The sequence below is a fragment of the Aulostomus chinensis genome, chromosome 12 (genome assembly GCF_037954235.1).
Source record: "Aulostomus chinensis isolate RoL2024-O1b breed Wild chromosome 12, RoL_Achi_v1.0, whole genome shotgun sequence".
Taxonomy (NCBI): domain Eukaryota; kingdom Metazoa; phylum Chordata; class Actinopteri; order Syngnathiformes; family Aulostomidae; genus Aulostomus; species Aulostomus chinensis.
In genome coordinates, this window is record NC_141331.1 from 3376895 (window position 1) to 3389334 (window position 12440).

At 46.2% G+C, this 12440-nt stretch overlaps 1 protein-coding gene across 2 annotated transcripts in view; it reads right to left on the reverse strand.

Moving 5' to 3' along the window:
- Positions 1-12440, reverse strand: part of tmeff2a (transmembrane protein with EGF-like and two follistatin-like domains 2a) — a 109256-nt gene that overhangs the window by 52393 nt on the left and 44423 nt on the right. For both annotated transcript variants that reach the window (XM_086219681.1, XM_086219682.1), the window contains exons 3-4: positions 11167-11296; positions 18-44 (exon numbers count right to left, since the gene is read on the reverse strand). In XM_086219681.1, coding sequence (XP_086075807.1) covers positions 18-44; positions 11167-11296 — 157 coding nt within the window. The remainder of the gene's footprint in view (positions 1-17; positions 45-11166; positions 11297-12440) is intronic.

Sequence of the window (12440 nt, forward strand, 5' to 3'; positions counted from 1 at the left end):
GAGATGAGTAATCTTACCGTCGTCTCCTGATCCCGAGCCAGCATCTGTGGAGGAAAACAAACACAGTTATTAACCCAATGAGACCTCGGCTGCTTTCAGGGTAATTCCTCCACCTTTACATTCGAGCTTGGTTATTATCAGGGCCAGTAATAGCTTTAGGGCCACTGTTCATGTAGCTGAACTTTTCAGAGGCCGCCAGTGTCGTCATTCCCACTCTTCTTCAGACAACCAATCAGGAGGCTTTGGGACTCATCACTATGGTAACCAACATAACGGAGAATCTTGCTACTCCTGCACAGGTTTCTCCCGAGCTTCTGTACATGGATCTGAAAAAATAAGAACCCTCTCAGAACAGCAAAAGCTGCGCTTGTTTTGGGAGCGGATGAAGATTGTATGTTAAATTTGGTGGATTAATCTCAGACGGGCCGATCACGACACGCGTCAGCCCCAAACCAGCCTGGCGCTCTGCACGCGCTCCTGCTGTGGCGTGTAAGCCAGAAGTTCAACAGCAACCACAAAGGAAGGTCCATCACAGCAGAAGCAACATTAACAGGGGAGCATTAGGCTTCATGCATCTGCAGCTTCGGGGGTTGTCCGTTATTTAGCGTTCGGCGGGGACGCTGCTCGCTAACTTGTTTATGTGACATAAAAGATGAACCAGAAGAAAGTCTGATAACATCCAGTGTACGGGGACATACGGCCATCTTTTACCGCCATTTGTTTCGGGGAATAAACCAACCCCTCCTGGTTGACACGTACTGGGGCAGCGACAGTACTCTAATTACCAGCAAATCTGTTCTTTTGTGTTCATTTTTCATATGAAGTGGGACGTACATCAGCCCTTCATGCAGAAACACACTGTAATTTCTAAACCAGACAAATGGACAAAGCTTTTGTTGCTGTTTATGTAGTCTGCTATCAACAGGGACTTGCTGTGACCGAGATGTAAATCCTACATCATTTATTACTGCCTCGTTGCATGGAAAAGCAACTGACATGGCCAGAAAGGTCAACTCGCGCTCTTACATTTGCACTTCACCTCACTGCAATGAATATATTGCGAGCAATTCAACCGAGAAGAAGGGATGAGAAGAAGTGTCTGTAGGGCTCTAAGGGTGAAACAGAAGCTCACAGAGCTGAAGACATCAGCTGCATAAGTGTGTGTACGTGTGTGTGTGTAGAAGGCTTGTGAGAATATCTTCTTGGGAGTGTGTGCACTGGAGAGTCGGTGTGTGTTTGTGGGTGTGTTTGAGATGCCTCTAAAGATGGAGAGTCAGATTTAAAAAGCAGAAGGGAATGGAAACAGTAAAGAGGATAACAGTGAGATGCCTGGAGGCCTGCAGCATCCTCAGCACCGCTCTGATAATAACACCTCCAACTGTGGACCTTTTTGTGAAGCTGCAATTGTATGACAGTGTGTTTCCAGTCTGTGTGTGTGCGTGTTTTAACTCCTCTTCCATGGCTTTTCCACTAACTTTCCTGCAAACACCCTGCATTTATGGAATTCTTTAGCAATATGGTTGTGAAAGGGATACTGATGAGCACTTTGAAGGAGAGACGGTGTAACTTGAGCCGCAGCATAAAGCCATCTGCTAAAACGAGCCGGGCCAGAGATCAGGTGCAGGGCCTGCGAGGACCGTTGGGTGTTAATAGCTCAGCTGCACAGCAAAGGTTTTTATAAAAGCAGCTTCAAAGGAACTGGAGTATTGGGGTCACTGCAGTTCAGGAGCACATGGAGTCTGACGGTCCAGTTGTCCCTCTACCTCTGCTACTCATCATGACGGCTGTCTGTGGTTCGTTTGCTCCGGTCGTTGATAAATCCGTCCACTTGGAACATTTCCTTTGTTGGCCCAGGTTTGTCCTGTTAATTCTGGGCTCCGACTCCTGCGTGTTTCTACAGCTTTATCAGCGTGTCTCCTGTTTGGACTTCTTTCCTTTTAAGCAGGCTGCTACAGTTTGAATGCTCTGATTCATCTGAAAACACAAACTACCAGGTTACAGGAGCCATTTGAGCTTCTCCCTTGATTGGACCGAGGTTGGATCAAGTTCTCGCCACAACCAAAACCACATTGGAGTTCATTCGCGCCAAGACCACCTCTGCGCGTTTGGGCTGCTTTTCCCCCCTTGAGTGGTTTTGGTGTCCATAGCTGCCCAATAAAACCACGATGAAACAAAAATCAAATGATAAATCAATTAAAGGTCCCTTCGAATGAAAGTCATCGTTTTCATGTTTTTGGTGTTTATTCAACGTCCCCAAGTTGTGGGGAAGACACACCAAGTGTGAGGCAGTGTCATCACCTCTGTTTGAAGTATCTCCCCTTTTTTGAATCGCCACGGGAAAATGGACCGATGTGTTTTTGGCTGAAGTGTTACGTCACAGCTCAGTCAGTGCCCCCCCACTCACACACACTGAACCCACCCCTTTCACACACGCCCCTTCGACATATTTTGGGAGGGGGCGATTATGCGAGCGAGCCAAGTGAGTGCAGCTCTCTCGCGTCGCTCGCTAGCGAGACACAAACTGGCGCCTGCAGCAGCAGCACCGACTGAGCAGATTGACTGAATGAACGGCCTCGATAGAATTGACACCTTTGTTTTATCTGCGCTGTCTGTCGCTAGCTGGCCTGGCCTGGCTTGAGGGGGAAGGAATCTCGCCAGCCAGGCAGGCTACCAAGGGGCCAGGCCACCGGGAAAACTCCCGGTTGTCCCGACGGCCACCCCGCCACTGCATATATGGCTGGATCTGCGACCGGGCCATGGCTACTTGACAGTTTGCCGAGAAAGTGGGAGCGCTTTCTTTTCAGTGACAGTGAGGGCAGCCAGTCACCAAGTAGTAGTTAAATGAGGTTGCCAGATAAACCACGGCAACCGATCGCCGTCAACTCATGCACTTGCATAAATAATGAGGTTGCCAGATGAGGTCAGAAACGACCCCAATAAGGACAAACGACGCATTCTAAACCCAACATGGTAACATAGCGGTTTCAGAGAGCCTTCAGGAAGGTTCTGAGCCATTTCCATTTCTTGTGGGGTTACATATCACATGCCAGAACAAGATTTAATACCCCGTTCAACCTCTCTATGGCACCTTTAAGTGTCGGCAATAAACACGTCTTGCTGGTCTCGCCGAAAGCAACCAGTTATGTAACCAAAGCAACAGGTGAGAATGTCCCAATCGTCCTGATGAAAACACCTAAATGTATCCAGGCATCTAAGAACAACATTTGCAAATTCCAAGAGTCTCCCTCCTCCTGCCTCATCATTGGTTGTGTTAATTATTTGGAAGAAAACAATCCTTCCGCTGTCTTTTCTATCATCTTTCCTTCCTTTTTCAGTCTTTCAGTGACCTTGGAGCAGGTGAGACAGTAAAGGTGCAATGTTTCAGGCTTAGTTTGAGGGATCCTGCTGAAGTCAGAAGGGGTTCATGAGAGATCAATAAAAACCTTCCGTATCTTTACAAGGTTAGTGGTTTGAGGCTGGAAATAGAAAACAGAAGAAAATAGGGAGCAAGATGAGCACCAGCAGACTTTGTCTGCAGAATGAAGTTCAAAAAGATGAGATATCACATCATCCGTGTTATTTTGAGAGCGCAGGGAACGATCGTGAGGAGTCAACTAGAACAATTACGTATACCTCCACCAACAGCGACCGGAACATTCTTCTTGTATATGATGTCATAATAAACTCGCCCGATTACAATTTACTTTTACCGTCCCTGAATGCAGGATCACAACTTACATCATGACTCCATACAAACGTTATGGGACAACGCGACATCACTCCCTGTGTCTTCAAACAGGAAGTTGGGAGAACGTCAGGAAATGTTGAAAAGTGCTCATCAAAGTTTCCCAGAACCCAAACTGATGCGTTCAAATTGCATATTTGGTCCATCTCGTACTCCAAAAAAGAAAAACAAAGTAACAAATTCTCTTTGTTCAATAAAACACAACTAATGAATGCTGAATGTACACAGAACGTGCGACCTGAAGTCAGTCCAAGCGCAAGATGAAATATTTGAAATACTAAAGGAAAGCAGATTGTGTAGTGGACTCTCCAGCACAATTACAACAACGTGTATCATTGAGCTACATGACGCCCATGAATCAGAAAAGTCCGTTTGAGGCCGGCTGGTGGAGCTCGACGCCGTGGCGCAGGTTTTCCATCAAAGTCTAATTTGATGGGCACATTTTCACAACAGCAGGACAAATGAGTTTCTAATCTAGAGGTTGATGGATTCAGCAGAGATTCAAATAGCTTTTTTTTTTTTTTTTTGGTCCTCTGATATAAAACTGAAAGTGTTAGGATTTTCATCTTGAGATTTGAGACACTGCGAATGACACTTATACCATTTTCTTCTTTTTTAATTTTAAAGGTCAAAGACAGAAAGATTGAATCGATCGCTCTGAGCAACACAAAAATAATCAGAAATTGCACCCTGAAGCTGGTCTGTTGGAGGATCTAGGGTACGCGAGGGGGGGGGGGGGGGGTACATCCAGAGCTGAGATGTGAAGCTTTTGCAGTTCAACACATATGTGATGTACGAATCACCCGTCGTGAACCGAATCATTCGCCCGGACCTATGAAATGACTCATGCCTCACGGATCCGTAGCGCCCATTAACCCGCATCAGTTGAGTCCGACCACATGATTGATATTATCAACAGAAATGAAAGACACCTGAACAACCTAACAACACATACTCCTGTACAGGCCGCCAAAAGTTACACAAACGACAGGGAAGGAGTTCATTTGTATCTACAAAGTCCCCCGAAGGGACCGAGTGAACCAACAATCACGTATCCACACTCCGTGAGTCACTCGACTGAGTCCCTCAGCTCGCCCGAGTCCCTCAGCTTGCCCTTCATAGCAGTTCTTGAGAACCCCGGAAATGACCTGGATCAAAAGGCCAGGCGAGTGTGTCAGCAGATCCAGAGAGGCCTGTACCTCCCACAACAGAGACACAGACAAAGATTGTGGATGAGAAGAAGCACCTCTGCCAGCGCCATCTTGTTTGGCGCCATCAGCAGAACAGCATCTCTAAAATCTGGATCGGGGTCAGGATCTTGCTTGATACTCTATGCGAAGACTGACAAATGGACTCCCAGTTCTAGACTGGCATGAACTGGACCCTGACAATGAGGAGTGCAAGACCCTGGTCAATGAGTACTTTGCCTAGGAGAGAAACTTCAAGCTTGTGGGTAAAACCTTCAACCAGGGCAAGCGCTTGAGGTGAGAGACCACCAGGAGAATCTGAGAAATGATCTGATAATCTGTCGCTGCCCTGTTTTTGTTCTGCAGTCTGCAACTTATTGTAAAATATTTCACACAACGAATGAATAAAGAAGTTAGCAAAAAAAAAAGGACAAAAATCACTTGTTCATGGTGTTCTTTACTTGCGTGCAACCTCATGGAAAGTACTGATAGAGCAGATGTACTCCAGAGCCAGGTAAAACACACACACACACACACACACACACACACACACACACACACACACACACACACACACTTCACATTGGCTTCATAAACAGCAGTTGTGCTCGCCTCCTACGCAGTAAAACTCTGACTTGAAATCTAGAGTGCCTCTGTTTTCTGAGTTTTGAGGAGGCGCATTGTGACAGTCCAGAGTGCTGCTGTGCTGCTGTCCTGCTGTCCTGCTGTCCTGGGTAAGACGGCGTCACCATAAATGAAAACACAGTCGGTCTGCTGCCGTTCAAACGACGGCATCCAGAAACTCATCAAGCAGGAACTTTTGCTTCTTTGCAGCTCCGTTGTCGACCCTTAAATTTGGAGTTCCTCCATATTCTGACATTTATGGTAACACAAGCTGTACATAAACTCCCTTTAGCCAAAATATGAGAGCCTTTAGTCCCTGTCTTTACTTTTAATAGTGAGAAAGGAGGTCAATTCTGCAAAAATAATCTCACGTCACTTTCCCAGTAGAGCAGCTCACCAACTGCACTCTATAAATGTGTGTTTGTGGTGTGTGATGCAGTGCAGCAGTCACACACCTCTCACAGGAGCGCACCGTAACATAGGCTGCTGGAAGCTTGGAGTCCTGAATGCAGCAGGGGAGCTGCTGAACGCCCATTCAGGACTTCTCCACTACAACTGGACCGCATTTGATAGAAAAAGCACAAGGCACCTCGAGTCTATAAAGCTGTTGGCAAGAACAGGACCAGGCCCAGACCAGAGTCCAATAAACATAGTAGGGTTTTCTGGACCCATGGGGGGGGGGTCAATGGGGTTAATGTGCTAATATGTGCTGGCTACCAGTGACACCCTGAAGAAAATTACAGACGATAGCAGGTTCTTTGGAACGGTCCGCTTCTCCTGTCAGGGCTACACTGATTTAAATGAAGGAGTTCATTCGGTTGTAGCGTTGCAGAACTTCAAACAGCGCCACACCGCCCTCCCTCAGTGTCCTTGGAGTTTCTTGAATCAATATTTCTGATCCACTCAGAAAGTTGTTTTCATCCATGTTTGTTTGATATCAGCACTATGAAAAAAAAAACGCGGGCTGATTTCACGGAGAGCAGGTTTGATTTTGGGGCAAATGTGGATCACGGGGCCGATCCGGGAGTTGGAGGATCGTCAGCTGACTTTGTTCCTCCAAGCGTCTCCGGCTCGTGCTTGTGCACTCCACGGAATGCAGTTTTATCTCTCAGTTTACTTGCACTTGTTGGCAGAATTTCCAGACACATTACTATCTCATACCCGCTGCCGGTGAAAAGAGATGAACATTCGGCAGATAAAGAGCAAGAGGTTGTTGTTTTTTTCAACCGAACTCGCAGACTCACTGTAACCCTTCCGATGCAGGAGCTGCTCACACACAAAAGGTCAGTGTTGTGTTACAACTGAGAGCACCGCTGCAAAAGATTATTCATTATTTATTAGGCTTAACCTCTTCCACAGTGGTGCCCCTGAATAAAAATCCCAGGCAATGGACACGAGACATGACGCGAGGCTCCGCACAGACACCATCCAGCGGGGAGTTTGTTTTAGCCACCGTCATGATGAACTACGATGGGTGTCAGACTTACTTGCAGGTCTATCAACATTACATCTGGAGTTTCTTTCACCAGCTGAAACATCTCTTTCATATTTCTCACCCCCGGAAGGGGAACAAGTATTGGCAGTGCTGAGCTGACATATATCCAGTACACTCTGTACTGCTGCCGCTAATGGGATTTTGGAGAAGGAAATGGAAAAGGGGGCCGAGAGAATCGAAGGAGAGAGAGCAAGAGAGGAAGGAAGAGAGGGTTTTGTTGCAGCAGGTTGCAGGCTTTGCAAAAGTGGCTTTGACGCCCTGTTAGTTTGCTCCAATTGCTGGTATTCAAGCAATTTTAGCATGCTCCACGCCGAGAGGGCCAGGGTATCAGCTGAATGAGGGGAGCCGAGAGGTAACACTTGAGACGTCACTGCCTGAAAGATTTGTGTTGAACACTTGGTTATGTAAGAAAGCTCCCACTCAGCAAGTCTGTTTTCAACTTTTAAAAGAGAAAAGCAGCGTTTGTAAGACGCATGCAACAGTGGAGTCCCCTCACAGGTTCCATGAAAAGAGAAATCACACACAGATGGAAAACATTTGCTTGGCCTGCCCTCTGCACAGGACCGAGCCGTACAAAAGCACAGCGTGATTTTAGAGATGTTTAATTCCACCTCGTACTCTCCCTGCAGCTTGTGACAAAAAACCCAAAGCCTCAAGTAAAAAGGCACCGCAGGGCATTTTCTTGATTTTCTTAAATTCGGCTTTACGTTTTCTTGCAGACAATGTCCGACTCCAGTGTTCCATATCAACATTCAGGGAACAATCTCAGCTCGGGCGAGAGGGAGGCCTCCTCTGTCTAGGAGGGATGCAAGAAGGGAAAACTTGGATAAAACCTCAAGTCTGAGTTATTATAAACCTTCAGACAGAGTGAACCAGGCCTGTCCTCATTTCTGGGTGCTTGGAGCTGCTTTCCAAAGGTTCACACAAATAAAGTAAAAAATGAAATACAATAGAATGTAAATGTGGGACAGCTGTCTAAATTAAATCTGTCCTCCTCTCATTTATGGCAAAAGTAGCATCCATCTTTCTAGTTTGTTCCCGAAGAGCAACGTTTGTTTCTCCTCCAACTTCCTCCATGGGGAGTACAGACCGGACCTGGAAGACACCTGCAATCCTCTGTAGTTCGGTTTCAAGGGCTCCAAATCCTCAGGTGGTTCATGGAGGGTGGTTCCGTTTGCTGCAAGTCTTTTATTTGTATTTACTTGTTTTCTGAAGGTCCCTGCTTCCTACATGCTGGTGACACTGCTTCCAGGTTTGTTACTGTCACAGCTGATTTTTTGGGTTCTGGGCTCTCGGGTGAGTCTTCAGTTTACGTTCTCCTTGTGGTTGATCAACACTTTGACATTTCCTCTTTTATTTTGAAATGTACTTCCCTTGCGTGTTGTGCCTGTTGTTGTTTCTTTTTTTTTTTGGGACCAAACTAAAGACGAACGGAACCGCTGTCCAGCGCCGCACAGGTGCGAGTGATAACAAGGCTCAGGTGACACACGTCCATCAGCAGAGACGACAATCGCGCCGGAGGTCCCACCAACCACCTTCAATAATCTGCTAGAAGTACACCTGCAGTGGCAACTTTCATTCTGCAACTGATACAAACACAATCAAGAGTACTTTTACTGGATTACAAACTACAAAAGGAGACTGTGAGAAAAGTTTGTGACTCGAAAGATGGCGCGTGGGTATGAACACCCCGTGGTGACATATTTCCATGCGCCGCATTCATTTACACCCTGTGTTGAAGCACGGAAGTGGCAAAGTGCAAAGGGACATTTAAAACAATGGGGTCCCACGTTACCCCGTAGGCCTGCAGTGGCGTTACGGTTCCAGACGAGAACGTTCCGAGGGTTACGGTTCTATAATCTCCGACAGTCGTTGCCTTCTCCACATCAGCTTCGCTCGAGTGTCACCGCGCTTCTAAATCGTCTCTGCCAACTTCACTTTCTGCACCGTGCTCACGTCACCACAGGCCCACACACATCAATCACAATCCACACGCATTAATCAAGAAAGACGACACCCCAGGGTGTTCTTTATTGTTATTAGTGCAGTCAGGAATTAGACACTGGAGAAGAACTGAAGCTGTTTCCCCAATTAGAATAAAAGAATATAAGAATAAAAAGGACAAATACAATGGACAATCATTAGGCTGTACGCTGCACCCTCCATGTTTCCCACCGACCCACTGTAACGCATTTTGGAAGATGCGGTTTCTTAAAGTGAAAAATGGTCGATATTGTTGTTTATTTTTTCTCACGATAGTTCCAGTCTCTGCAAAGCCTCGCCAACGTGACGCACGGCGAGTCATGGATTTGTCCAAAAAAAATCCTCTCAGGTGCAGGTGCTGTAACACACCCACAGAGAAGGGGGGCATAGACAAAAACCAAACAGGGAGGAGTTAAATGGTGAACGACACTGAAAAACATTCATCACCAAAACCACAATCGGGAGAAAACAAGACTAAGTGCAGCTGTGAACGCATCGCCGCTGAGCCCTCCACGTGTAACCACATCAGCAGGCTGGGGTCAACTGTCGCAGCAGAATTCCACACATTCCACACACCACTGTGCTTTAGTGAAAAAGAATCCACGCACTAACGTTTGGTCCCCCCTGAAACCAGCTGATTAAGAAGCACATCCAGTGCCACTGTGTGCTTCTGAGATGTTGTCACATCTGGGTAACCCCAGCCAGGAGAGGGCCGCTGGAGCTCCTGAGTTACAACTCAGTTCCACAAAAACATCCTTGTTAGAACGCTGCATTAAGATATCAAAAGTCCTACTTGTTCCATCGAAGACAAGAGTTCTTATCCTTTCTCTGAAGATACGGAAATCTAAATCACACACTGGGTACATTATCACGTGTCTCTAAAGATACGCCACACACGACTCACAAACAAGCAATTTAGAGGGAAGCTGGATGTTTCATGTGACTGTGCACGGCCCTGACTGGCACACAGATGCCGCTACTGTTACTGCAGTAACAGTTTAACTTCAATTTCCACATGTGCTCTCTGCTGAGGGCGCCCATTCACAGGCCCTTTAATAGGCTTGTGCCTGCTGCCTGCCAGGGAGGGTAACTGAGTCAGCAGCTGCTCGGTTCCGGCCGCCGCCACTATCTCAGCCCGGCACAGAGCCGTGTATGCCTCAGAAACATCAGCTTGCCAGTGGTTTGCCGCACTCTAAGCACACTGCTCATACTGTGACTCACTAATTGGAAGATTCTTTTCGGCACTGTGTGAGTGTTCACTTTTTTTAAATGATATCTTCATCCATTTTATTTACGATCACAGGTTTGAACATCGGCCAAACCTGACAACACATGCGCTGATGAAAGAAATACCAGTGAGGTAAAAATCCCTGGACATTTTGAAACAGGCCGCGAACGGGAGGCTTAATCTCAGATTACAGGAAAGGAATGGAAGGTTGCCATGAATTCATTCGAACTAGAAAAAGCATCTCCAACAGAAAATGCAAAATGAAAACAGTAATTTGAGAGAAAAAAAACTCCAGCAATGCTGAAAATGGCCGAAACACACAGCTGAAAGGCAGAGACAAAAAAAAAAAAAAAAGCCAAGCTGAAATAATTTGGCAGGCAGGGGGGAGAGAGGGCAGGAGGACAGGTAAGAGTCCTGAAGCAGATGAACGCTGGAATATCTGACAGGTTTGTGTGGCTACAAAACAAGAAGAAGAAGTGGCAGTGAGGCGAGGAGAGGAAGGGGAGGATCAGACGACCACTGATCGTTTGTGTTTGCCTCCTGCAGAATCATGAACATGTCATGTATTCTGGCACTCACCAGGATGACCGTGGTGTCGACTGGTCAGAAACTCCTCATGCCAACAGGACACTCGGCCAAACCCGGTTTTCAATTGTTTTTTTTGAGTCTGTTACAACCGTCTCAGCAATTTTTGTCACGCCACACCCGTCATTACCATTTTCCATTGAGTGGATTCATTGGCATACATTGACTGTAACATTTGCACTCAAATATCCCACTGCATTGCTGAAATAATACTAAAGCTGCGGTTCCAGCTTGTTCCTTTTTATTGTGTGTGTGTGTGTGTGTGTGTGTGTGTGTGAGTGAGTGTATTTGCTTGTGTACTTAACACAAATGTACATACCGGCAGGACAGGCGCCCTCTGACAGAATAAGTACTTCAGACTGCTGCTTGCAGGCATCCCTGCGCAGGAAGCACTCGTTCTGGTAGTTCTGATTGTTGGAGCCACAAACTGGGGCATAGTCATTGTTGCACTGCGGAGAGGAGAACACAAGCACACACAAGAACATGAGAGGAGGCCGTATTCATCTCAGCAACTCACTTGGTGCCTGGCCTCAAATGAACTTGGGGTCATTCAACATTTTGCAAAGGAAAGTACTTGTATTTGACAACGAAAAATACTTCAGGGGACCTAGTGGGCCTTTAATGCTACCAAGTTAGGCCAAGTCAGATTCCTTGTATGTGGAGGAGACAGTTTAAAAACCCAAGTGCTTTTACACAATAAGAAAAAGAAATGGGAAATACACAGTAAATATACAAAAGACACGGATGCACATGAAGGCGAATCTGAGACCCGTTGACAAGCAGAGGCATGCCGGGGTTTAGCCTAGCTTCATGGGAGGGGATGATCCAGCAGCCCGGCTGGAGAATAACTGCGGCCCCCTTCATGTCTCAACCCACTCGGACGGCAAGCGGCAGCTGACCTTAATGTTCGAGAAGGATAACGGAGATGGAAAAGGTCATGGATGTGCTGGAGCCGGAGCAGTCCGGTCATTTTGGAATTTGGTCTGAAATTTACTGGAAAGCAGTGGAATGAGGTTGAAGTCAGAGGAACGTCACGTGATTTTCCTGGGCTTCGTTTCCAAAAGTGCAGCGGAATTTTCGCTCCGGTTGAAGATGTGAGACCGACTGACCAACCTTACTGCAATAATCCAAGCGGGAGGAAATGAAAGGACGCATTATTTATTGTTTGGCCGAAAGAAAACATGTGCTTAACCTTCCATAAAACTCGGAGCAAGTAAAATGATGACTTTACAGTAACGGATACTCTCAGCGCAACAAATGGAAATAAATCATTTTCTTTTCACTCCTACGTGGTACAAAAGATGCCCTGAACAATGCAGTCCTAAACCTTTGAACAGCAAAGATAAAGAATCCCTATTTTGTTTGTTTGTTTTTTTTACATATTTTTTTGTTGTTAAACTCATGATGTAGGTCTTTTTAGTATATTTCTATCTTGGCACTACTAAAAGAGAATGTTTTCGCCTAACTGTCTCAAATGACCATAAAAAATTCAATGAAGATTAGATGTCTAACATAAACAGTAAAATGAAATGAGGGTTGCCATGGAGACACTTCAGAGCAGTTTAAACAGGCTTATTTCAAACATTAAATATC